Below are 25,493 nucleotides of genomic sequence, written 5' to 3' on the forward strand. Positions count from 1 at the left end.
GCTTGCGGAACATGCTGTTATGGCGCCGCGGTACCCAATTCTGTATTTTATGCGGTAATTTTCGCAGTGCTGCGAAAATACGTTTGCTCACACGTGTTTTATCATTATTTTTATTCTGGGTTGAATGATCACTTGATTATTTGAGTTTACATTGCAATTATTGAAGAATAATCTAGAGCTGGCCATAGAAGCAGCGCAAGAAAGAACGATGGACGGTGAAAGACATGGGCGCTTTCATATAAGCAGACTAACAATTGTTGGTTGATGTTTTTATTTATTATCTTACTGCGATAGCAATTATATGGACCCTCCAACCGCATTTCCGCCGTCGCCGTCGCCGTGAGGTTCCGTATGAAGTCCAAGGACGATAACACCGTCCCGCGCGCTCTACTCTGTATGTGCGGGCGAAGGCGTGCGAGGTGACCCGACGATCACGGCTCAATGGGCAGGTTGCGAACGTAGTTCCCGCGCCTACTAGGGCGCCCCTCGCGGCGGCGAGCGCGGAACCGGCAGGATACGACCGGCCCGCTTGCGTTCGGAAAGCCTGTATGTGCACTGTTTCGCGCGTAGCTGTTGCCTTTTCTGAGCAATGCCAAAGTGCAACCCGAGCTGTTGAGTAGTGGGCTTGCAACAGCAGGTACACCAACTCACGAGGAACGAAGTTTTACAGGTTTCCAAGCCGACCGTATGTAGCAGAACGGCGTCAACACTGGATAGCGCTCGTCCGACGGCATAAGCTGTTTTATGTTCCGGCGTTATGCCAAGTGCGTTATAACGCTGAATTCTTTGCTTTTACAGCAATGATGGCAGCAACGGGACACCTGCAGTCAGTGGCGTAGCTAGGTCGTCTGGCACTCGGGGCCCATAGGTCTTCTGTCCCCCCTCCCCCGGGTTTATTCGAGGAAGGCGAGAATATCAACAATTTCCGTGTGTCTCCAGACGTATATGACACCCCCCCCCCCCTCTGGCCCCTTGCACACGGGGCCCACGGCCCCTCCCCCCTTTGCTACGCCACTGCCTGCAGTGCGTACCAGGATATGCAGCAAACAAAGTAGTTTGTTCCCACAGCGTACCGCAGTAAAGCTTTGGAACTCTTTCCCAATCCTCTCCCATTCAAACAGCGCTAGGCCTTGCTGAGAGATTTGAGGAGGGTTTGCAGCCGGCTGAGCTGGCATACACCCTTCTGCGCCCAGCATATCAACGAAGGGGCAGTTGAGATCACCAAAATTTTTGACAACGTGGTTTATTGGAACCTCCTTTGCACGCACTGAAAAATCGCAACATAAAAGTATCGCACTTCCAGTAACTTGGGCGAAAATATTTTCCTAGCGCAGTCTAACACAACTGGTAAGTTCATCCCCTTTTTTTGTGTTTGGGGAGAGCAACGTTAGAATACCTCTCGTAGGTCTTACGAGCCGTTCGTACGCCCCACGTTCTTGAATGAGATGTTTTGGATTTGTATTTGGCGTCCTGTATGTACAGGGAAACTACCGCGGCGTCCTTGCACTTCCCTGGGATGCCAGCACGGCAATCGCAGCTCCCCGCTAGGATTTGTCTGCTGTAGCCGATCTTCAAGAATCAATGTCGCCTATAATTTCATGCGTCCACACCGTAGATAACGAAGTAACTTACGCTGAGCTTCACGCATCTCGCTGGTGCATTATTTTTCGTTGGCGGAATAAACCTAGCTAGCAGTCACTTCCGATCAGTGCGAGTTCAACACTTCCCTCACGTCGTAGACGTGCCCTACTTTAAATAGACGACTTCCTATCTCTAAATTCTTTTCACGAAAAAAGCTATGAAGATCTTGTAATTCCCGAAACCCGGTTAAAATAAATATCGGCACGCTGTTTCGCGCCATCGCTACCGTTTGACAGGACGCCAAACACGAAGCGCGGGCTGCTGACGCCGTGAGTAATCCTACCACATTCGCGCAACTATTCGTCAGATGGCGCTAGGGGTCGGAAAGACAGGGCGCCGCCTAGCACTTGCAACGTGCTGTTGGAATCGTACCGCTGGCACGAGTTGTTGGGGTCTCGGTGCTGACGCCCGTTATTGCCAATGGGTCGCAAGCCCCAAGGGTAGCGTTGGCCTGGCGGCCTGGGGCACTGGAAGCATCCGAAGGTCCCGGCAAAGCATGAGAAGACTGGTAACAGAACAACTTGTTTATTCTAACATAGCAAAAGAGCGGCCGGTCAGTTCGACCGAAGTGGAGAGACGGGAGAGCACGTAACTCAACAGTACAAATCGGAGCCTCTCTCCTGGCGTCCGGGGGCAGCTGCTCTTACACTCCCGGCGTCGCGGTCCAAAAGGGAAGGAGGGAAGGTCACGGGACGGCGGAGCATGAGCCCACGACGGCGCGAACTGTCGGGCCGAGAGACCTGCTGAACCGAGTGTAGTGACGCATCGCCAACCCTCACCCACACGACGGCGCGAACAGTTGAGCCGAGAGACGTCCAGGCTCCTCATTCGGGGAACTCCGCTCCCCGGCTGCCGCGCTTTGACAAGCGAGGGCACACACACACACACGCACACACGAAGACACGTGGCACTGAAACACGCCTGGACACGCTTGGCGGGTAGGCGTTGCGGCGGCGTCGAACAGGCCAAAATGTCCGCCGTTTTGAACAAAGCCCCGGCGTCCGTTGCATCCGCGCCGGCATTACCGCGCGTTGAAGGCGAAACGTAACAGTGCCCATAGAGAGTTATTGGGGACGAGCTCCACCACTGGAAAAGCTGGCGCCACCGTCGGCGTGACGGAGCATGAGGGGTCACGAGAACACAGCGGCCGCGTCGGTTGCTTCGGAAGCGCCGAAGCGAACTTAAAAGTAAAGTTTAAAGTCCCACCTGCGCTGCGGTTCTCATTAAGTGGTGAGGAACTCCCGCCTTGGGTATTTGCTTGACAACATTTGAAAGCACTATAATAGGTAGTGGCTGCCTTTGCCGGACGTACGCAACGGAGCCCGGTGTCAGCCTTATTCACACGTAGCCGCAGGACAAGGAGGTGCGTGAATCTTGGCTCGCAAAACTTACACCGGCAGACAGCCATCGGCTACAAGACTGGTATGCAGCAAGCACACACGCGAGTAAGATTTCTGCTACGGCGCCCGGACTGCGATGCCCGATGAGTAGCAGAAAACGCGCACTGAGGCGCTCGCCCGCGCCCGCTGCCCGGCTAATGTTATGACGGTTTGGTCTATGAACTTGTTGATGCTAGATACTGGCAAGTTCACTGGAACGGAAAGGGAGCGGTAAGACGCACATTAAAAAAAAAGGCATGGTATATGGTCATGTTTGTGTTGTGAATTAATGTACTGGATTACGAAAAAGAAGCAGAGGGAAGTCGCACGCTGAGAAGACCGATAAACATGCAGTGCGACGCAACTTGAGAAATAATATTGAAATGTCCAAGAATTTAGAAGACAAAAAAAGATTGAATCGTCGCGACGGCACATCACAGTCGCCGTAGGCGTCAAAGGCTCTATAACGAAATTATTTTTGAACAGTTCTGATAGCGTCCACGCAACAATGGTTGCTAGTGTCCTGTCAAACGCTCATATGCTGCGGCCTAACGGCATGGTGCGAAAAAGCGCACGCAGCGAAAGCGAAACATTGTGCACGGACATGCACGCAGACGCACAGTCCGTCGCCGCGAACCCGTGCGATCACTGCATTGAGGCTTCATTCTGTTATGCGCCATTTGGCTATGCAGACAGCCCGCTATAAGAACATATTTCACATAGTTAGCGCTCAGCGATTGCCTACCTTTCACGCAAGAAGCCGGTTCGGGAGACTCCATCGCGGCGACCGCGCGCAGTGACGTTCACTGTAGGTATTCGATAAAGAGATAGCGTCTGTAAACGATTCTGTGCTTTCAGTTTGCCCAAGATTATTATAACGACAGTCAAAAGATTTCATCGTTTTGAGAGTGCTTACATAAATGTTGAGGAGGGCTGCCGCGTGGTGTTCTTAGTGAGCGCCGTAAGGGAAACCCATAGAATAAAGATCCAGGAAACTTATGAAGAGCGCGCCACGTGATCCCTCATACTACGCAAGTGAGGCGCTTCCGACAGATGGCGACTCCGTAAGTCCTCGCCTCCAATAGCTCAACGAGCCAGCGTAGATGCCAGTGCGCATGTGTGGTACCACATGCGCAGTTGCGTCTACGCTGGCACGCTGGGCCCGCTCACCCGCTGACTCTCTGATCTCGCACGCGCGAAAGAGGCACCAGGGAAGGGAGAGAGGCGGCGTTCCACGGCGGCTGCAAATGCGCATGTGGCGGCTGCGCGCGACCGTATCTTGAGAGCGATCTTGCGGTGGGGGCGTAGTCTAGGTGCGTCGGCGGCTCGTAGCTTTTTGCGTGATGTGTTCTCGGCGCTCACTTTGCGTTGAAGCGATGGACAGCACGAATGTCACTCCGCTCGCTGCTGCAGCCGCGTTTCCTCACACCAGCGTTCTGACAGCAAGTTTCCGCAGTCAAGTCAGATGTGTTCATGCTCGCTTGTGCGCGCGTGACACCATGCTTGTTAATTTATTTAGCGCGCGTACGTTTACAGGTTTATGCGGCCGATAAAGCTACTATCCTTATTTCGTATAGTTGTCCACTAATTTGCTATCGCAATCAATGCTTCGCCTATCGAGCGAAACTGCGACTTTTTATATTAATTTTTGTATAACCTGCTTTGCTCTGTGTACCGCCGTGTCTGGTATGCGCAATTCTGTACAGTTACGTTTAATTTATATGATTGCTCCCCGCCTTATAATGGTCATAAGCCAATTATATAATGCAAGGCTGTGTAATGAATGATAAATAAGTACGTGACGAAATAGGCGCGAAACGGCGTGTGGTACCATCGTGCACGCGGTACGATCGCCTGCATGTCGGAACGTTGTATATAGGATTATATATGTGTGCCACATTGCCACATATATATGCCACATATACATATATACATATGTATACATATACGACAGTATATGCCAAATTTCAATCCCGGCTTTGTATATGGACTTTGTATACGTGGTCGCGCGCGCATGCAGTTTTACTTGCTTGCCTAAACGTATATTTGTGACCACGTATTTTATGAGTACCAAATAACGCAAGGCCGTGCTGCATGTATAGGTGACGCGATCGCCGTGCTTAGGACAGCGCAGGAACACATAGGGCCGGTTCCCCCGAACAGTAACGGTGAACTTAGATTTAGGTCATCGTTAAAGAACCACAGTGGCCAAAATTAATCTGGAGTCTCCCACTACGGCCCAGCTTATAATCAGATCGTGGTTTTAGCACCTAAAACACCAGAATTACTTGAACTGCATTGCGACCTGGCCAGTGCAATGCCGTCTTACAGGATTGAGGCTGGACTGGGATGGACGTATGCTGAAAGGAACCCTGAATATTAATGTATCCCAGAGTTGTTCAAGCAACCGAGATTTACACAAGGTAGAGAGATGACTCTACCACTTACAAGCTCATCGACTCCCTTCAATTCGATCCATGAGGGTCTGCGAAATTTGGTGAAATTATCCGAAAGGTCGGATTAAACGGCATCAACGAATGTTTTTTTTTTTAATTCTGCTTTGCGTAGTGAGTAATGTGTTTCTTGCTCTTGAAGCACGATTCAACCATCATGAGGCGAAGAGCGCGAATATATACATGTTTAAACACTGACTCAGCGTCACACGACACAAACCAACTTGGGCAACAGATCGCTTTACTGGCGAAAGAAGCGTCGGCCACTATAAGATAAAAATAAATATACATAAAACAGCTTCATGCCTAGAGAAACATCGTCTGCTGAATTGTTTTTTCAAGCGCGCCTGAGGGCGCGCCGGGGGGGGGGGGGTGAATTAACCGAACCGACATATGCTTTCGTTTCGTATTCGAAATAAGCAAATTTTCCTTCCATAACAATGTATGGTTTCTCGCCTGGACTTTTCATTGCGTTCGAGTTAGGTAAAATACCAAATTAAGCGAGGTCGAATTAACGAGAGTCGCTTGTAGTATATATATATATATATATATATATATATATAGTTGAAGAAATGGAGCACACTTACGAAAATTGCATCTTTAATGGTTTAACGTTTCGGCCGTGGCACGGCCTTCGTCAGAATAAACACAGATACAAGTACGCACCCGCTTTTATGGGCAAATAACATTTGCAAATAACACTTGCAAATAACTACAATAACATGTACATTTGCAAGTGTACACGTGCATGCATTGCTGATTATGCCCGCGTGCATATGCCCATAAAAGCGGGTGCGTACTTGTATCTGTGTTTATTCTGACGAAGGCCGTGCCACGGCCGAAACGTTAAACCATTAAAGATGCAATTTTCGTAAATGTGCTCCGTTTCTTCAACTACCTATGCACCGGAACTACGGAACTTTTCCTTGTATTATATATATATATATATATATATATATATATGTATGTATGTATGTATGTATGTATGTATACCTGTTCGAGTAATATTACACCTTATATTAACTTTCACATGTCACATCTCAAAAGCAGCTTATGTGACTTGTCTAGTCACATTACTGAATGACTTCGATTCCATCTCTACCAGTGCCTATGCCGCGCGTACCAATTATCTAAGCAGCTGTAGCATACTAAAATACCACATTCTAGCAGTAAAATGAATTGGTAACAAAAGACTCCTATCTCAGCATGGCTGCAGACCAAATGGATTTTGTGAAGCCGCATTACGCGGTCTACGGGTTCTACGCGGAGACCTTGTTAGCATGCAAACCTCATGCACATTGTCGCTAAGACGTAAGAGCTCATGCAGCCAGTATTTTCCTGAATGCAAACGGCGGGCTAGCGCAAAGCTCGGCAGGCCCGGCCTTTGCGCGAAAGCATGGTAGCCTCACGAACCCGGCAAAAAGAGGTCAACATGTTCGCTAATGAAAAAATGATAGAGTTGGCACGGGACATAGTTCTTATTTTAGGAAATATGGGACTGCACCACCCTTTAACTCTCTTCCATGCCAAAGATGATTGTACATATGATGCCGTTAGATATAGTCTAGCGTAAAAGCGGTATACAGTAAACTCTCAGTTGTACGAACGTCGGTTTATCGAATATTTCAGAATAACGAACTTTTTAAAAATCCCCGGCAGTTTTCTTATAGATTCTATGCAAAAATGTTTCACTTGAACGAATTTCGGAAGTCAATATTTCAGTTTAACGAACTCGCTCAGAGGACAAGGCTTATTTTTACGATCTGTTACTTACTCAGTTATCTGATCGTAACTTATCAGTTACGATCAGACACTCCGTTTGAAGACTATGCACAGTGTGACAGTGCACTGATTACCTGTGCTGGACAGACGGATCTGGAGATTGTTTTCAGTGTTCGTCCTGAAGAAGAAGAAGAGTGCGACGAAGAAGAGGCAACTGCCGAGCCAGTTTCAAGCCCTATAACTCTAGCTGAGGTTGTAGGGTACATTGGAAAGTTGAAAGACTTTGTGTCTCAACAGCAAGCTGTGCCAGAAGAAGTGTACGAGAACATTGACTCTTTGGACAGTTTGTTGCTTCCTGTGCTTTAAAAGTACAAGTGCAAAAGAAGATTACAGATTTTTTTTCTGAGTGAGAAAGGCAGCATTATAACTGTTATGAACCTTGTACTTGTTGATATGTACAAATTCCATTTCACACATTTCTAACACTATGGATGCCATTTATTTTGCTCCATGAATTGCACTTCAAACTTCTGACTCTGTATGCCATGTCTTATGTCGGTCTAGTGAATATTCAGTTTAGTGAACTTTCAGTTAAGTGAACTATTTCCTTCGGTCCCTTGAAGTTCACTCAAGTGAGAGTTCACTGTACTTGTTTGCATAGAGTTAATACAGCGGAACTGTGTATGTTTCTTACTGTCCTTTTGCCCCATTCTGTTCACAAATGTTCGCGATATTTGACTGTCTCTACATTTTTCTGCGTGTATGTGTTTTGTGCTTTTAGTACTGCTTGCCCGGCAAATAGGAGCAGCCGGCGCCAATAAATTAAGGCGCCAGCCTGTCCTTTTATGTATTATCAATAAAAATAATAAGAAATAACTGTATGCCTATTTCTGCAGTACCGTTCTAGTGAATTCACGTGGCACCAACAAGACTACGGAGGTACAGCACTGTTATAGTACCCTTTACTGTAACAGCGATGAAATCAACAGCGTGAAATCAGTGCGATTAGTGAGATCAGTGATAATTTACCAGCATGAAATCAGCGAGAAAAAAACTTGGCATAGAACAAGCCAAGATGTATGCACTGAAAGATGAGCCGGGTAATATCATCAGCAATCTCGAAGGTATAATAAATGCAGCGGAAGAATTCTATACTGACCTGTACAGTACCCAGAGGACTCAGGAGAACTCCATTCGAAATGGTAATGAACAGGATACAGAAACTCCCCCTATAGCTAGAGATGAGGTCAGAAGGGCCTTGCAAGACATGAAACGGGGAAGAGCGGCAGGAGAAGATGGAATAACGGTCGATTTAATCAAAGATGGAGGAGACATAATGCTTGAACAACTGGCGCCTCTCAACTGCGATGGTCCCAGAAAACTGGAAGAATGCAAGTATTATACTAATCCACAAAAAGGGAGACGTTAAAGAATTGAAAAAGTATAGGCCCATTAGATTACTTTCAATATTTAATAAAATATTCACCAAGATAAACTCCCATAGAATAAGAGCAACACTGGACTTTAGTCAACCAAGGGAACAGGAAGGGATTCTCTACAATGGATCTCATCCATGTCATTAATCAGGTAATCGAGAAATCTGCAGAGTACAATCAGCTTCCTTACATCGCTTTCATAGATTACGAAAATGCATTTAATTCGGTAGAGATACCAGCAGTCATAGACGCATTACGTAATCAAGGAGTACAGGAGGCTTACGTAAATATCTTGGAAAATATCTACAAAGATTCTACAGCTACCCTAATTCTCCACAAGAAAAGTAGAAAGATACCCATAAAGAAAGGGGTCAAACAAGGAGACACAATATTTCGAATGCTATTCACTGCGTGCTTGGAGAAAGTATTCAAGCTATTAAATTGGGACCGCTTAGGAGTAAGAAGCAACGGCGAATATCTCAGCAACCTTCGGTTCGCAGATTACATTGTCCTGTTCAGCAACACTGGGGTCGAATTACAACAAATGATTGAGGACCTTAAGGTGTAAGAGTGTGGTTGAAGAATAATAGGCAGAAAACAAAGATAATGATCAATAGCCTGGCAAGGGAACAATAGTTCAGGATCACCAGTCAGCCTCTAGAGTCTGCGAAGGAATACGTTTACCTAATTCAATTACTCACATGGGACCCTGATCATGAGAAGGAAATCTACAGAAGAATAAAATTGGGTTGGAGTGCATACGACAGTCATACTCAGATCCTTACTGGAAGCTTGCCATTACCATTGAAAAAGAAAAGTGTACAATCAGTGCATATTATCGGTGCTAACATGTGGTACAGAAACTTGGAGACTGACAAAGAAGCTCGAAAACAAGTTAAGGACCGCACAAAGAGCGACGCAATGAAGAAGGATAGGCGTAACGTTAAGAGACGGAAGAGAGCGGTGTGGATCAGAGAGCCAACGGGCATAGCCCACATTCTAATTGGCATTAAGAGAAAGAAATAGAGCCGGGCAGGTCGTGTAATGCGTAGGTTAGATAACCGGTGGACCATATGGGTTACAGAATGGGTGCCAAGAGAAAGGAAACGCAATCGAGGATGGCAAAATACCACTCAGGGTTGCCAGATGGACCCCAGAAAAATAGCCGAACGATCTCAAAAGGTAGCACAAAAATATCCAGACACAAATTTTTAATGAGTGAGAAGTAGCCAAAAACATAGCCTAAACATTTGATGTTCTGTAGGTGTCTTATATATGATGTAAATGGTGTCAAAATCTCACCGCGTATTTCTGCATCCAAAATTACTTCCGCCGCATGCAACCATCACAACACTGGCCTAAAGACCTACGTAAATAATTCTAGCGAGAGCTGCCACTCATACATGGATTTGTACACCACTTATTGTTAGCATGAACCGAAAGATTTCTTTTCCGATTTATTCATGACGTTATTGGTATTTACTGAGACACGTTCTGAGCTAACTTTAGTTCAGGCCTCGCTGTACCCGAGGCGTTTTTCTATAAGAGTCAAGCAAACTATTGCCAGCTTTAACCTCGAGGATCAGCTTCGGCTATTCTATATCGTGTGCCCAAGAGGCGGCCCGAGCTCAAGGAATTGAAATAGGGATGTTTTTCCTAAGCTTCATTCATAAAATAAACATGTTATTTCCCTCCCGCTCTCTTTCTTCTTCAATTTACTCGCAAGCAGCTCGACGCTGAGTTAGCAAATGCTATCGCTTAGAGGCACACTAGGCTCTGGAGAAAACTTGAAACCTTCTCGCATTTTCCTCGTGCGACGAAACGGCAGTTGGGACTGCAATTCGCCTTTGAATGGGAACAAACAGAACGACCTGCTGGTCCATAATAGTAGAGGCGAATTAAAGTTTATAGTTTTAATTGCCACCTCGATTACGGCACTGGCAATAATCCAGGTGGTATTAGGAGCGAAAAGAGTTTAACGGCGCAGTATTTAAACAGGGATTCACTGGCAAGATTCGCGCACTGTGAAAACGTGTAGGTAAGTTTCTGTGAATGCAGGCACGAATGCGTGTGTTGCCAAATTTTCGAGGAAGGCTGTGCACTTTGCTTTCAGTGCGACTTGAAAAAAAAAGAAATTTAATTCCACGAGGGAACACACAAAATCGATTCATATGGGTCGCGCATGGCTGTCATGAAGTTAAGTACAAATTAAAGCCCCTTGGCTAAGAAATTCAGGCACTATACATCAGAATAAAAAGTTAGTAGAACACTATATATACCTTTGCAAACTGGCAAGAACTCTTTGCCCAACCACCACTGCCGATGCGTGCAAAAATAATAAAATATGGACCTAACAGTACCACAAGCACCTATTAGTATATCGACCGCAGTTTTTTCTCATCACAGCTGGAAAATACGCATAAGCAAACTACAATGTAATGTCTAGTAAGACGAACACAGAGGAGTTACAATGATGATAAAGTGCATGCATATAGAAACTAAGCCGTAATAGCAATAACTCGTACGCACAAAGTTTAAAGGGAAGAAAATTGTAGCAGGAGTAGGGTATGACAACCGGCGAGTTATCATCCAGACGTTGGCAAGGCAATCACTCACCGACCTTTGGTGAGCATTTGGCTTGCCATCTTCACTCTGGACGAACATCGTTTTTCGTACGTTTACAGAGCTTATCATTGCAACAATATGCGACGTTCAAGAAGTACCATGAAACAATCACAACTTTCACGTAATACGTAGGTAATCGACTAAAACAAAGAACAAAAAGAAACATTGTGGAGAGTGCCAGTTGAGACTTCTTACACTGGCAATTAGCGCAAATAGATTAAATATACAATCTAGCCCCATTTGAATTAACTTCCACTGCCACATGGACCATATAGACATGCAGAGTTGAAACTTGACAGAAATGTTCATCTGGCTGAATATCTTTGCAGCAGTCTCCACTCTCTGCGAGACCAAACTTCACGTGAAGGAGAGCTTGCAGTGTCTCAAGTCATTCTTTGTCAACGAAACCTGGCTGAACACGCGTTGGATGGGTTCGTTCGAAACTGGCAGCGCAAGTAGGAACAAAGCAAGGTCAGACAGCAGGGAGAACATTGGATTTCCGGCACTGTTTTTTCCATTCCTGATGCTTGGTGATGCTAGAGCAGAATATTTCGCTTTGATCGACCGTGCTTCGCTGAGCATGTACTGTAGGATTTGTCAGTCGTAGCTGTAGAGATGAACTTGGGACGACAGGACTGGGCGAGCAGGCTTTAATTGCAGGATTTACATTGAAAACATGACATACATTGGCAGTCTGGCGCGACTCCCATATGGAGCCCGCAAAACTAACATACAGCAAACAGTTTACGAACACACAGCTCACTAGTTCATTTCTAGCATGACAAGGAGCACTCAGCTCCCGACAACGAGCACGACACGAGCACGACACGAGCACGCCCTAGCAGCCGGCAAACGCTGCTTATAAGCTCTCCGCTTGACGTCATAGTTCGACGTCATCGTCCGGCGAGGACGGAGCAGGAATGGTCGGGAAGGTTCGTCCAAGCATTGTAAACTTGCCGCCGCCCCGCACTAAGGCTCCGGAGTCAACGACCGAGGGCTTCGTAGAACTGTGCTCCGTCTCGGGTGGTGCGGCCAAGTACCAATTTCCTGAGTTGATCGCGCGCCACGTGGCCGCCGGCCGTCCGCAGTTCTCGGAATGGATCCCTGTCTGGTGGGCTTGGAACACGTGCAGCGGGCTGAAAGCTGGCCCGTACGGCCATTCTTAACAGTACATAAAGACTCGAACCGTCTCGTTCCTCGTTTAAAGCGACTTGCGGATTTTTTTCATAATGTTACTGGGTAAATAAATAACGCGGTGATTTGTGGCAGAACCAAGCAATGGGCTTCAAAGAATCCTTGAAAAACATTGAAGGACTACGGGCGAAAATGACTCACCGCGACATGCGTGCGAATACTTGACCTAATCCATAAGAAAGGGGATGCCAAGGACTTGAAAAATTATAGACTGATCAGTTTACTGTCCGTTGCCTACAAAGTATTTACTAAGGTAATCGCAAATAGAATCAGGAACACCCTAGACTTCCGTCAACCAAAGGACCAGGCAGGATTCCGTAATGGCTACTCAACAATAGACCATATTCACACTATCAATCAGGTGATAGAAAAATGTGCGGAATATAACCAACCTTTATATATAGCTTTCATTGATTACGAGAAAGCGTTTGATTCAGTCGAAACCTCAGCAGTCATGGAGGCATTGCGGAACCAGGGTGTAGACGAGCCGTATGTAAAAGTACTGAAAGATATCTATAGCGGCTCCACAGCCACCGTAGTCCTTCATAAAGAAAGCAACAAAATCCCAATAAAGAAAGGCGTCAGGCAGGGAGATACGATCTCTCCGATGCTATTCACAGCGTGTTTACAGGAGGTATTCAGAGACCTGGATTGGGAAGAATTGGGGATAAGAGTTAATGGAGAATACCTTAGTAACTTGCGATTCGCTGATGATATTGCCTTGCTTAGTAACTCAGGGGACCAACTGCAATGCATGCTCACTGACCTGGAGAGGCAAAGCCGAAGGGTGGGTCTAAAAATTAATCTGCAGAAAACTAAAGTAATGTTTAACAGTCTCGGAAGGGAACAGCAGTTTACAATAGGTAGTGGCACTGGAAGTGGTAAGGGAATACATCTACTTAGGACAGGTAGTGACTGCGGATCCGGATCATGAGACTGAAATAATCAGAAGAATAAAAATGGGCTGGGGTGCGTTTGGCAGGCATTCTCAGATCATGAACAGCAGGTTGCCATTATCCCTCAAGAGAAAAGTTTATAACAGCTGTGTCTTACCAGTACTCACGTACGGGGCAGAAACCTGGAGGCTTACGAAAAGGGTTCTACTTAAATTAAGGACGACGCAACGAGCTATGGAAAGAAGAATGATAGGTGTAACGTTAAGGGATAAGAAAAGAGCAGATTGGGTGAGGGAACAAACGCGAGTTAATGATATCTTAGTTGAAATCAAGAAAAGGAAATGGGCATGGGCAGGACACGTAATGAGGAGGGAAGATAACCGATGGTCATTAAGAGTTACGGAATGGATTCCAAGGGAAGGAAAGCGTAGTAGAGGGCGGCAGAAAGTTAGGTGGGCGCATGAGATTAAGAAGTTTGCAGGGACAACATGGCCACAATTAGTACATGACCGGGGTAGTTGGAGAAGTATGGGAGAGGCCTTTGCCCTGCATTGGGCATAACCAGGCTGATGATGATGATGATGACTTGACCTGTTGTGTAAGTCCACATAATCAATTCAATTATGGGGTTTTACGTGCCAAAACCACTTTCTGATTATGAGGCACGCCGTAGTGGAGGACTCCGGAAATTTCGACATCCTGGGGTTCTTTAACGTGCACCTAAATTTAAGTACACGGGTGTTTTCGCATTTCGCCCCCATCGAAATGCGGCCGCCGTGGCCGGGATTCGATCCCGCGACCTCGTGAAGTCCACATAATAGTTTGCTATAGCAGCCGGCAGGGAACACGTACTCGACAGCTGTCAAGCCCACCGTCTTTCTTACTGAACTACGCTTGAACCGGCAGCAGATGGCGCGGAAACCAAAACAATAAGAAGACAATTATAGCTGGAATGCGTATAAACATGTGTAAGGATTGGGGTCGGGCATGAAATCGGTGGTAGCTGGCCCATGTCGTCGTCCGACTCATCCACGCTGAGGACGTTGTTGAAGGGAGGGACTTGTTCTCATCGAAAACGAGGAATATGGGATTTCTTTACAATATCTACATGAAGGGTGGAGAACATTACATTTCATCAGTCTAGCATGACTGAAAGAGAATGCACACCGAACAGCCGACAACGGCTGAGGGTTCACACACTCACTTCCGCACTTTGGTTTCACAGAACACACCGAGGTGAGTGGGTTCTCGTAGGCAGGGGTCTTGACCCAAGCAGGCGCCTCTTGATGCCAGAGCTGACCCCGCAGTCAGTAGCCGCCGCGTCTGTCCATTGGCTGTGACGACTTCTGGGTCCCGGGAGGAAGCACCGCAAAACATCCTTTTCCAGGAGTTCTCTTGCTCCAAGCAAACCGTGAAGGCGACAGCGAATCAACTAACAATACTCGGCCCACCGAACGTGGCTAGACATGCCGGCGCCGTTGGGCTATTGAGGCGGCGCATAGTCGTCTTTACAAAGCGAGTCGTCGCAGCGGGCTGGGAAGGGTTCGGAGGTCGCTTCTCCAAAAATCGCCAGCCCCCGCGGGTCGATCGTAATAGCTCCTCCATGGCCAGGAAAATCTCGACTGGTCAGTACTGATAACCGCTGGGCAGGAAGAGAATGGCTGGTGGCAAGGGGGGGATGCCTTGGCTTGCAGCGACCAGCTGTGAAATGATGACACCGCCCCAAAACATCCAACAAGGACAGGCAACTGCAAAGTCAACCCCACAACATGGCTCTGCGCCGAGACGACGTATCTTGGATCTCACTTTAGACCCGCTAGGCTTCAAAGAAAACATAAGTGCGGAAACAACAAATGCTGCATTCCGCTAGCCAATTTTTGAAGGAATTTCGTGCTGACAAATTCAGCAATCATTGATGGAGTCCTGCTAAATGAAAGGCCCATTTCTTTTTCTTGATTTCAACTAAGATGTCATTAACTCGCGTTTGTTCCCTCACCCAATCTGCTCTTTTCTTATTCCTTAACGTTACACCCATCATTCTTCTTTCCATAGCTCGTTGCGTCGTCCTCAATTTAAGTAGAACCCTTTTCGTAAGCCTCCAGGTTTCTGCCCCGTACGTGAGTACTGGTAAGACACAGCTATTATACACTTTTCTCTTGAGGGATAATGGCAACCTGCTGTTCATGATCTGAGAATGCCTGCCAAACGCACCCCAGCCCATTCTTATTCTTTTGATTATTACCGTCTCATGATCCGGATCCGCCGTCACTACCTGCCCTAAGTAGATGTATTCCCTTACCACTTCCAGTGCCTCGCTACCTATTGTAAATTGCTGTTTTCTTCCGAGACAGCTAAACATTACTTCAGTTTTCTGCAGATTAATTTTTAGACCCACTCTTCTGCTTTGCCTCTCCAGGTCAGTGAGCATGCATTGCAATTGGTCCCCTGAGTTACTAAGCAAGGCAATATCATCAACGAATCGCAAGTTACTAAGGTATTCTCCATTACCTTTTATCCCCAATTCTTCCCAATCCAGGTCTCTGAATACCTCCTGTAAACACGCTGTGAATAGCATTGGAGAGATCGTATCTCTCTGCCTGACGCCTTTCTTTATTGGGATTCTGTTGCTTTCTTTATGCATGGAGGACTACGGTGGCTGTGGAGCCGCTATAGATATCTTTCAGTATTTTTACATACGGCTCGTCTACACCCTGATTCCGTAATGCCTCCATGACTGCTGAGGTTTCGACTGAATCAAACGCTTTCTCGTAATTAATGAAAGCTATATATAAGGGTTGGTTATATTCCGCAAATTTCTCTATCACCTGATTGATAGTGTGAATATGGTCTATTGTTGAGTAGCCTTTACGGAATCCTGCCTGGTCCTTTGCTTGACAGAAGTCTAAGGTGTTCCTGATTTTATTTGCGATTACCTTAGTAAATAGTTTGTAGGCAACTGACAGTAGGCTGATCGGTCTATAATTTTTCAAGTCTTTGGCGTCCCCTTTCTTATGGATTAGGATTATGTTAGCGTTCTTCCAAGATTCCGGTACGATCGAGGCCACGAGGCATTGCGTATACAGGGTGGCCAGTTTCTCTAGAACAATCTGCCCACCATCCTTCAACAAATCTGCTGTTACCTGATCCTTCCCAGCTGCCTTCCTCGTTTGCATAGCTCCTAAAGCTTTCTTTACTTCTTCCGGCGTTACCTGTGGGATTTCGAATTCCTCTAGACTATTCTTTCCTCCATTATCGTCGTGGGTGCCACTGGTACTGTATAAATCTCTATAGAACTCCTCAGCCAGCAGACGAGTTACAACAAATGATTGAGGACCTTAACAGAGAGAGTGTAAGAGTGGGGCTGAATATTAATATGCAGAAGACAAAGATAATGATGAATAACCGGGCAAGGTAACAAGAATTCAGGATCGCCAGTCAGCCTCTAGAGTCTGCGAAGGAGTACGTTTACCTAGGTCAAGTAATCACAGGGAACCCTGACCATGAAAAGGAAATTCACAAAAGAATAAAAAAGGGGTTGGATCGCACACGGCAGACATCGTGAGCTTCAGACTGGAAGCTTACCGTTATCATTGAAATGGAAGGTATACAATCAGTGCATTTTACCGGTGATGACATATGGGGCAGAAACTTGGAGACTGACAATGAAGCTTGAGAACAAGTTATGGACTGCGCAAAGAGCGATGGAACGAAGAATGATAGGCATAACTTTAACAGACAGAAAGAGAGCGGTTTGGATTATAGAGCAAACGTGTATAGACGACATTCTAATTGACATGAAGAGAAAGAAATGGCGCTGGGCAGGTCATGTAATGCGTAGAGTAGATAACCGTTGGATCATTAGGGTGACAGATGATGATGAATATAGTGTTTTGTGGCACAATGGCCAGGGAAGCGCAGTAGAGGACGACAGAAGACTAGGTGGTGCGACGAAATTAGGATATATGCTGGTGCTAGTTGGAATCGGTTAGTGCAGGACAGGGGTAATTCCAAATCGGAGGGAGAGGCCTTCGTTTTGATGATGCTGCTGCTGCTGATGATGATCTTTGGCTTTTCATCAACCAGCCTTCTCGAATTAGCCATATGTACACAGCTCAGAATTTTCGACGCCAACCCGCATAAAAAGTCGCCCAATTTGGCTATTAATAGCCCAATCTGACAACCCTGCTAAGTGGGGGTGCTGAAATTAAGAAATTCGCAGGCGCAAGTTGGAATCGATTGGCGCAGCACAGGGGTAATTGGAGATCGGAGGGAGAGGCTTCGTTCTGCAGTTGACTTTAATATAGGTTGGTGGTGACGACGACGACGACGACGACGACGATGATGATGATGATGATGGGGATGTTCACGAGCGGCAGATTATAATGGCATACTGGGGGCGAGGGTTGTGTTCCTGTATATGCTCGGGAGCATATACAGGGACACTAGGCGAGGGTAAGGTCCCGTTTTGAGGGACTTTAGGCGAGGGCTTACGGAGTCGCCATCTGTCAGCATACCGCCTCGCTTGCGTAGTATGAGAGATAACGCGGCGCGCTCCTGATAGGTTTGGTTTTCGGCGCTCAATCAAAACACTACGCGGGGGCCCCCCGGGGCATTTCTGTAAGTATTCGCGAAACGAGGACAGTTTATTACTGTCAAAATAATCTTAGACAACCAAGAAGCACAGAATGGTTTGCAGACGCTCTTTACTGAATACATACAGTGAACGCCCACTGCGCATGGTCGCCGCGACGGAGTCATCCGAACTGCTAGGTTCTTGCATGAAAGGTGGGCACTCACTGAGAGCAAACCTTGCAAAATATGTTCTTATAGTGGGCTGTCTGTTTAACCAGATGGGACATGAAGAAGGAAGCCTCACTGCGGGGATCGCACGGGTTCGAAGCGACCGACTGCGCATCTGTATGCATGTCCGCGCACAATGTTTCGCTTTAGGCCGCAGTATATCAGCATTAGACAGTACAGAAGCAACCATTGTTGCATGGACCATCAGAGCTGTTCAACAATCTTTTTAACTAAGGACTTCAACGCCTACGGCGAATTGTGCCGTCGCAACAATTCAATCTTTTTTTTTTTTTTACTTCTAAATTCTTCGATGTTTCAATATCATTTCTCAAGTTGTGTCGCACTGTACGTATGTTTATCGGTCTTCTCAGCGAGCAATTTCCCGCTGCTTATTTTTCTTAATCCAGTACATTCGTTTTTTGGTGCTAACACAAACATGAGCAGATGCCATGCCTTCTTTTTTAGGTGTTTCTTAGCGTTCCCTTTCCATTCCAGTGATTCGAACTTGCCAGTGTCTAGCATCAACAAGTTCATAGACCAAAGCTTCGCGACATTAGCCGGGCAGTGCGCGCGGGCGAAAGTCTCAGTGCGTGCTTTCTCCTACCCACCGCGAACTTCGCAGCCCCGTCATCGTAGCAGATATCTTCCTCGCGGAAGTGCTTACTGCACACCCGAGTTGTAGCCGATGGCTGCTTGCCGGTTCTAAGTTTCGTGATACAAGCTTCGCGTAGCTTCTTGTCCTGCGGGTACATGTGAAGGCGGACACAGAGCTCAGTTCTGTACGTTCAGCACTGTGGCAGCGAGCAGTAGCCTATCGTGCTGGACGCCTAAAAGGTAGCCGCTACGTATTATAGTAATTTCAAGTGTTAAGCAGACACCCGAAGCGGGAAAACCTCCCCACTTAATCAGAACCGCAGCGCAGGTGAGACTTTGCTGTTTTCAACTCGCTTCGGAGCTTCGATCCGAAGCAGACGACGCGGGCGCTGTGTCCATGTGATCATAGAGTTTCCTACAAAATTTTTTGTAGGAAACTCTATGCATGTGATCCCTCAGCCCCGTCACGCTGACCGCCGCGCCAGCCTTTCCAGTGGTGGAGCCATAGAGTATTGGGCTAGTGCACATATTAACGTAAATTACCCAAGAAGGTGAATGGAAAGTTCCTCCCTCCATGGGTGGAGCCAACGTTTTTAGATAAATTGGGTTAGAATCTAATATACTCTAGTTGGGTAGTTGGGTAGAGCTTGCCCTCCATAATTAGTTTAAAACTTCCCGTGCCAGTGCCCGGCTAGCTCAGTCGGTAGAGCATGAGACTCTTAATCTCAGGGTCGTGGGTTCGAGCCCCACGTTGGGCGTTGTCTTTTAAAATTATTTATTTTAATTTTATTTAGGTTTGTAACTTTCTTGTTTAGAAAAATACACCACACATTTCTTAGCTGCACGATGCTCGTGGTTGCGTGTGTGATACTAGCGCACGCCGGCCTGGCGTGCTTATGTTGCGCTAACTCTTCATCCTCCAACGAAAATGCAGTAGCATGTGTCACTACCCCTACACGTTTGCGTGCTTGAAATTCGCGCCGCGAGAAAGAACGACGATCATGCAACGAAGCGAATAAGCGGCTGGCTGGTAAATTTTCAAAATGGCGGATAGATACAAGGTAATGTGCCGGGGTCTGGGATCTCGCATTTAGAAAATAGTTCTAGGAAACCAGAGCATACTACACTAGTGTCAATTATTTACGACAATAATTTAGGAGGTCACAATATTATTTGTCCTGGAGATTATCATTTCTTTCAATTAAAGTTATGAATACGCAGTTAAAGGTTAAAACTGTGCGAACGTGATGTCATATCCTATCGTCTATGTTGTTGGTAATGTGGTAGTTGTGGGTTTCCTTGTGTGCTGCTCTTAACTTGTAAGTTGAGTTAAATATATTGCGAAATTTGATGCGTTATCGTTCACTTGGAAGCCTAATGAGCATCTTACATTTTCACTATCACTATGTGGACGTGCAGAAAATGTGGAAAGCCTGTTTATTTCGGTAAGTTGAGCGACTGCTGACTACCTCCTTTGTGCTGTGCTGACAGCGTTGACGGCTCATCGCTTCCGTCGCTGTATAATCGCTAAAGTTGCGCCCTCGGATATAAATAAAGGTTAAAAAGAGAAGGCACTTCCAGTGCCAACTGTTGTGTTGCGTAATAACGTATGAGCCATGTTTAAGGCAACAATATGTTGTGTTTATTAAAGGGTCTATTAGTAAACGAAGTGCAGAGAGCGTTCGTTGCTGGAGCGTGGAGATATTCATTTACGATAGACGCATGCGTTTCTAGCTTGATTAAAGAATTCACGTAGCCACGCAATACAACTGTCATTTTACTTCAACGCAGTGTTATTACGTGTTCAAATTTTATTGATAAGGCTGCTGCTAATCAAGCAGGCCGCGCAAAAGTGATAAGTGCGGAAGGTTGTGCTTTGTCTTTGTAAGCAAACAATATAGTCATCGTACCGTGTTGGTGAAGCAGCACACTGACCAGGACAAGGCGGAAAGACTCAAGCATACACGACACAGCGGTCGTGTATTGTGTGTGCGCCTTGTCCTGGTTAGTGCGCTGCTTCACCAACATGGTATTATGATTAATCACCAACTCGCCCAACTCTCCACATTACTAAACAATATAATAATTGCTAATTTCATTTCGCTTACCCGCACGCCACAGCCGAGCGGAAGACGTCGATGGGCTATGAGTGGCATCCGGAGTGCCTACGCTGTGAAGAATGTGGAAAAAGGCTGAATCCCGGACAGCACGCTGAGGTGCTGCTACCCTCTGTTTCACTTCTTTCTACCTTTACTTTTGGTGATTGGCTTTAGCGAATTTATCGTTTAGGTCGGTTGTGAACTCGCTAGACAAATGATTGTTGAATGTTCCTGTCGACTTCTATTCGTGCCCACGGAACGCGACAAACTTCTGCGTGAAATTGTTTGTTTATTTGGGATGCATCCAATTCAGCGGCGTTTCTGTGCCACATGAGGTGACACTAGGTGGTACAGGAGCTGCGACTACATGTGCCAACTACCGTAATTTTGCATCCGCATGAAAGCGAAATTCCGCAGCTCCGGGATGTTTGGTAGCCAAAATGTCACTCTATAAAGGTATTATCCCGGAATCGCATTTCGGAGAAATATCACTATGCGTTGTTTTTCCCTACATTTATATTCTTACAGCAGTGACTTTTTGTTGAGGATGTGTTCAAAATATTGACTACAGCTTCCCTATATTTACTAGTGGAAATGAACAATATTAGCAGTGGCTACACATTTCAGAACTGTATTTGTAGTGCGACATGTGCCAGAAATAGGCGAAACGTGAATTATTACAGCAAGGTAACACAGAAAAACAACTGAGAGTACAAGGTTTTGTTTTGGCCATTGTGCCTCTTGGAGATCTCTTGGTTACTGTTTGAGATCATCTGAGGTATTCTGTAACCTTTAAAGTATGGGTTTACAACAGAAATATTCTTGTAGCAATGTTTAGGCTCCCGATTGTGACAAGAAGACACAGTTTTGCAGCTGTTGAGGAACAGTGGATGGCAGTAATGCATTTCGTGATGAACAAGCCTGCAGTTTACACTGCAGTGCTATGAAAACTTAAGTTATGTCCACTAAGCAAAACTTTTGTGCCTCCTGGTTCCAAGAGACTATGTTTGCTGCAGCGTGACCATTTAGCATCTCCACAACGTGACTCGAAGCACGTTGTAATAATATAATGCTTTTAAGTTGCTTTAGAGGTGCACATTTCAGCGGTCAAGCATGATGAGGCCACTAATACTCATAAATTTTTGTCCGCTTCAAACAGCACAAGGGAGTTCCCTACTGCCATGTCCCTTGCTACAGTGTCCTTTTTGGCCCGACTTTATTTGGCCATGGTTCACAAGTTGAGGCACACACAAGCTTTGGAAAAAACACCAAGGACCGCCAGTGTGTTTCTTCTGTCCCAAGGTATGCTTTGATGGGACCGACCTGTCAGTGGGTTTGATGTACCCTTTTACTCAGAGCAGTTGCAAAGGCTCAAAGCTATCAATTGAAATATATCCTTAATGTGTACAGCTTTTTGATATTTTATTACTTGTTTGTGTACTTAGAAATTATTTCAAAGGCACCGTAGATGGGCTAAGTGAAATCTACATTTCTACTCTTGAGCTGTTTCATCCGCACTGTCTTTGAAGCTGAGGATACTGAATAGAACTTTTTGTTTCACTCAGTGCTGTACATCAACATAATACTTTTAGTGAACAGAAGGCACATGTAAAGGAATGCGAACAATGAGAATACTCCTGTGAACAAACCAAACAAGCACTTTAATGAATATACTTAAAGTCATTGGAACAAATGGTGCAAATGCTGAATGAATTACAGGGTCTAACTGAAGAGTGTTGCTTCTTTTTTTTTTTTTTTTTGCACAGCTTGTCAGTTTGAATTTAGAAGTAAAGATTTAACAATCACTGGCATACCTGGCATTCTGGATTGATTGCTTTTGGGGATATCACTTTTAATGGACACCCATCAGCTAAGCTAGTGACCAAACGCCTGCCAATCCAATGAGCCATTGTGCATAATGCTACATCATTAAAGATGTAAGTATCCCTGAAAGTAACCAGTTGAGAATATGACTACTGATTATATCAATATGAAACAATGTCTTATATTTTGCTGTCATTTCCTTGAGCGTTCTGATCACTTGTTAAGAATCTCACTGCATATTAAAAGCACTGCATGCTACAACTTAACACTTCATTTTTCTTCCAGAAATCATCTGGAGGGAAAACTAAAGGTTTACAATCAATACTATGAGGGGAAAAGTGGCATTGTTCAAAGCCGTTTGGTAGGTATAGAAGTCACAATGTATTCTTTCATGATATGTCTCTGTTTTGGCAAAATAATGTGGCCCTGCAATACTTTTTAAATATATTAAATAAAATTGCGATACTGTTATGAATACCTGAGCCTGTATGTGCAGCTTGTAACCACACTGTGCGACATTAAATGTGAGTCTGTAGATGTGGATCTTCGAAAATCAGCAGATCACAGAAAATATCAGAAAATAAAATAAAACATGATGTGTGACACATAAACAAGTGTCGTTACTAAACAGTACATCTGTTAAAAGCAGAGAAATGTCATCACTGATAGGGTAGTAGTGTCATGCTATTGCTACCACTGTGCGAATACGATGGACCCCTATGGACTCCGAGATGGATGGCACAATGGTTGGTGGGTCACACCACATGCTGTCAAGGTGTTACTGATCAAAAGCTGGGTGTGAGGATGGGATGGAGCATACTCGGCATCGTTCTGCGCAAGTGCAGCACACAGCTTTGAGTACAGTAGGAACTGAAAAGTAAAGGGCAAAGCCTCAAGGGTGGGACAGTAGCAGATATTCATTACTAGTGACTCCATTTACACAACAAGGCATGTTCAAAGTTTTTGTTGGGAGAGATCCAGGAGGACATGTTTTTTGGTACCATACACATTGCACATCTTTCATAAAAGATATTGCTGAGCCCCTTGAAGAATCTTAAGACTTCTTAAACTCATGTATAGCCATATTGCTGCGCAGTCCACATTGCAGAATTTTTCTTGGACAAAAAAAAAATGAGAGAAGCTGCTTCAAATTGCTGTCATGAGGTATGGCAACAGGCTACCTTAAATGGGCAGTTGTATGTGCCGGTTACTAAGAAATTGGTGCCTTGTGCTGACTTGAGGTAAAAGTATCGCTCATAATACAGCCTTCTTGATGTGGCTCGATAGAAAGGTCTAATGGAGTTGTGTAGGCTAGTGTGCATTCATTTCATTTACTGAAATGCCACTCTATGAAATTCTTTACGAGTGCAGTGTTTCAGTGCAACAGTGAGGGGAATTAATGAGATAGAAAAAGAAAATGGTGACAGCTCTTGTATTTTGTTTCTATCAATAAAACAAAGCTAGTTCACAGTGTGGCACTTTCTGTCTTGTAGCACCTGCATACACACTCCCGGGCTCCTGGATGTTCCAGGTCATTGTTGCTTTGTGTATTATTGTAATTTTTTGTTTTAAGTAGTGCATAGGGAACGCCAAATTCAACACTCGTTCATGACAAGAATGAATGTCATACACTTACAAGCTGTTCTTGCTTTGCTTCCAGATGCCAATATTGTCTGTAAGTGATAAGGGAACATAAGGTGTAACTTCCAAGTGCTGTGAATGTATCATTTCAAGTGACTGAGGGGGTGGTATCTGCAGAGAAATGGCCGCCTGATCTTGGAAGGGTCCATCAGAATCTTCTGGGGAGTGAATCGAGTGATCCGTCTGAAAGAAGACCATGATGACCGTATCCCTGTACGAAGAAGAAGGACATCACTGCGACTTAGTAGACTGGCCATCAATTCAAAGGACAGAGGGGTATGGAACAAATAGCCCTGTAGATAATTTTCTTGTGTTTCTCCATTACTTGGAGAGATTTAGTGCGAGACACACTAAGAAAAAAAGTAGGGGGAAAAGCATACAGCTCCACATTGTGCTGGAACTACAACATATTTGCAAGCTTATTATCTGTAACTCGGCAGTTGAGTGCATTGGGCTGCAGTCTACTGTTTCTTTCTAAGCATCATGAGCATGATGGCATGCATCTTTGGGCACAGCCAAAACAGGAATTGAGCATATTTCATAGGCCTTGTGAACTTTTATTGGCACCTTATATAGAAACTGGCTCTGCTGTTACAGCTGTTGGAACTGCTGGTGTCTTTCACGTTCACATTATTTGTCTTGTACTGAGTCCAAGATTCCAGCCAACTGGAATGGCTGCAGAAGAGAGTGACTCACTCCAGGGTTTATAAACTTTGATTGCCTGCTGAAATTTTGTAAAGGAGAACATGCTTTAGTGTTTCGTCTAGTACTTCCTCAGGCTTAATCATGTTTGCCCACATATGCTTCTTTTTATGCACGTTCACTGCCTCATTGAAAACAGTTCCACCCCCCGCCAAAAATTTAGGGTTTGGATTTAAGTTTATGCACTGTTGTATCCAATTTATTAAGTCATTAACTGATTTGTGAGGCTGTTAACCTGTTTGCTTACGTTTGCCATTAAACTGTATACCTACTCATATTTTCATACTTCATCATTTGAACTCACAGGCTTGACGATCATATCCATCAGTATTTATTTGCACAATACTGCAGGCCCTTGAAAGAGGGGCATCAGCATGTTTAGAGACAAGTGCTGGCAAAAGAAATGAATAGCAAAATAATAGTATGTCACATGACGAGAACAAAGTCCCACACTGCAACACAGAGCGTACCATTCACAACAATCGTA

The 25,493-nt window shown here is 45.4% G+C and overlaps 1 protein-coding gene and 1 non-coding gene across 4 annotated transcripts in view; both read left to right on the plus strand.

Moving 5' to 3' along the window:
* Positions 1–19,425: 19,425 nt before the first annotated feature.
* On the plus strand, positions 19,426–19,498 carry TRNAK-CUU (transfer RNA lysine (anticodon CUU)). The gene has a single exon. It is a non-coding gene; the product is annotated as a tRNA-Lys (tRNA).
* A 342-nt stretch (positions 19,499–19,840) lies between these two features.
* Positions 19,841–25,493, plus strand: part of Rassf (Ras association family member) — a 60,270-nt gene continuing 54,617 nt past the window's right edge. The window contains exons 1-7 of one of the 3 annotated variants that reach the window (XM_055062960.2): positions 19,980–20,059; positions 20,160–20,185; positions 20,862–20,956; positions 21,999–22,141; positions 22,949–23,024; positions 24,324–24,338; positions 24,422–24,580. In XM_055062960.2, coding sequence (XP_054918935.1) covers positions 20,879–20,956; positions 21,999–22,141; positions 22,949–23,024; positions 24,324–24,338; positions 24,422–24,580 — 471 coding nt within the window. In that variant the 5' untranslated portion in view covers positions 19,980–20,059; positions 20,160–20,185; positions 20,862–20,878. Of the gene's footprint in view, positions 20,186–20,861; positions 20,957–21,998; positions 22,142–22,948; positions 23,025–24,323; positions 24,339–24,421; positions 24,581–25,493 lie in introns of all 3 variants that reach the window. The other 2 variants (XM_055062959.2, XM_050194802.3) reach the window with 2 other exon arrangements.

The sequence above is a fragment of the Dermacentor andersoni genome, chromosome 1, assembly GCF_023375885.2.
Source record: "Dermacentor andersoni chromosome 1, qqDerAnde1_hic_scaffold, whole genome shotgun sequence".
NCBI classification, from domain to species: Eukaryota; Metazoa; Arthropoda; class Arachnida; order Ixodida; family Ixodidae; genus Dermacentor; species Dermacentor andersoni.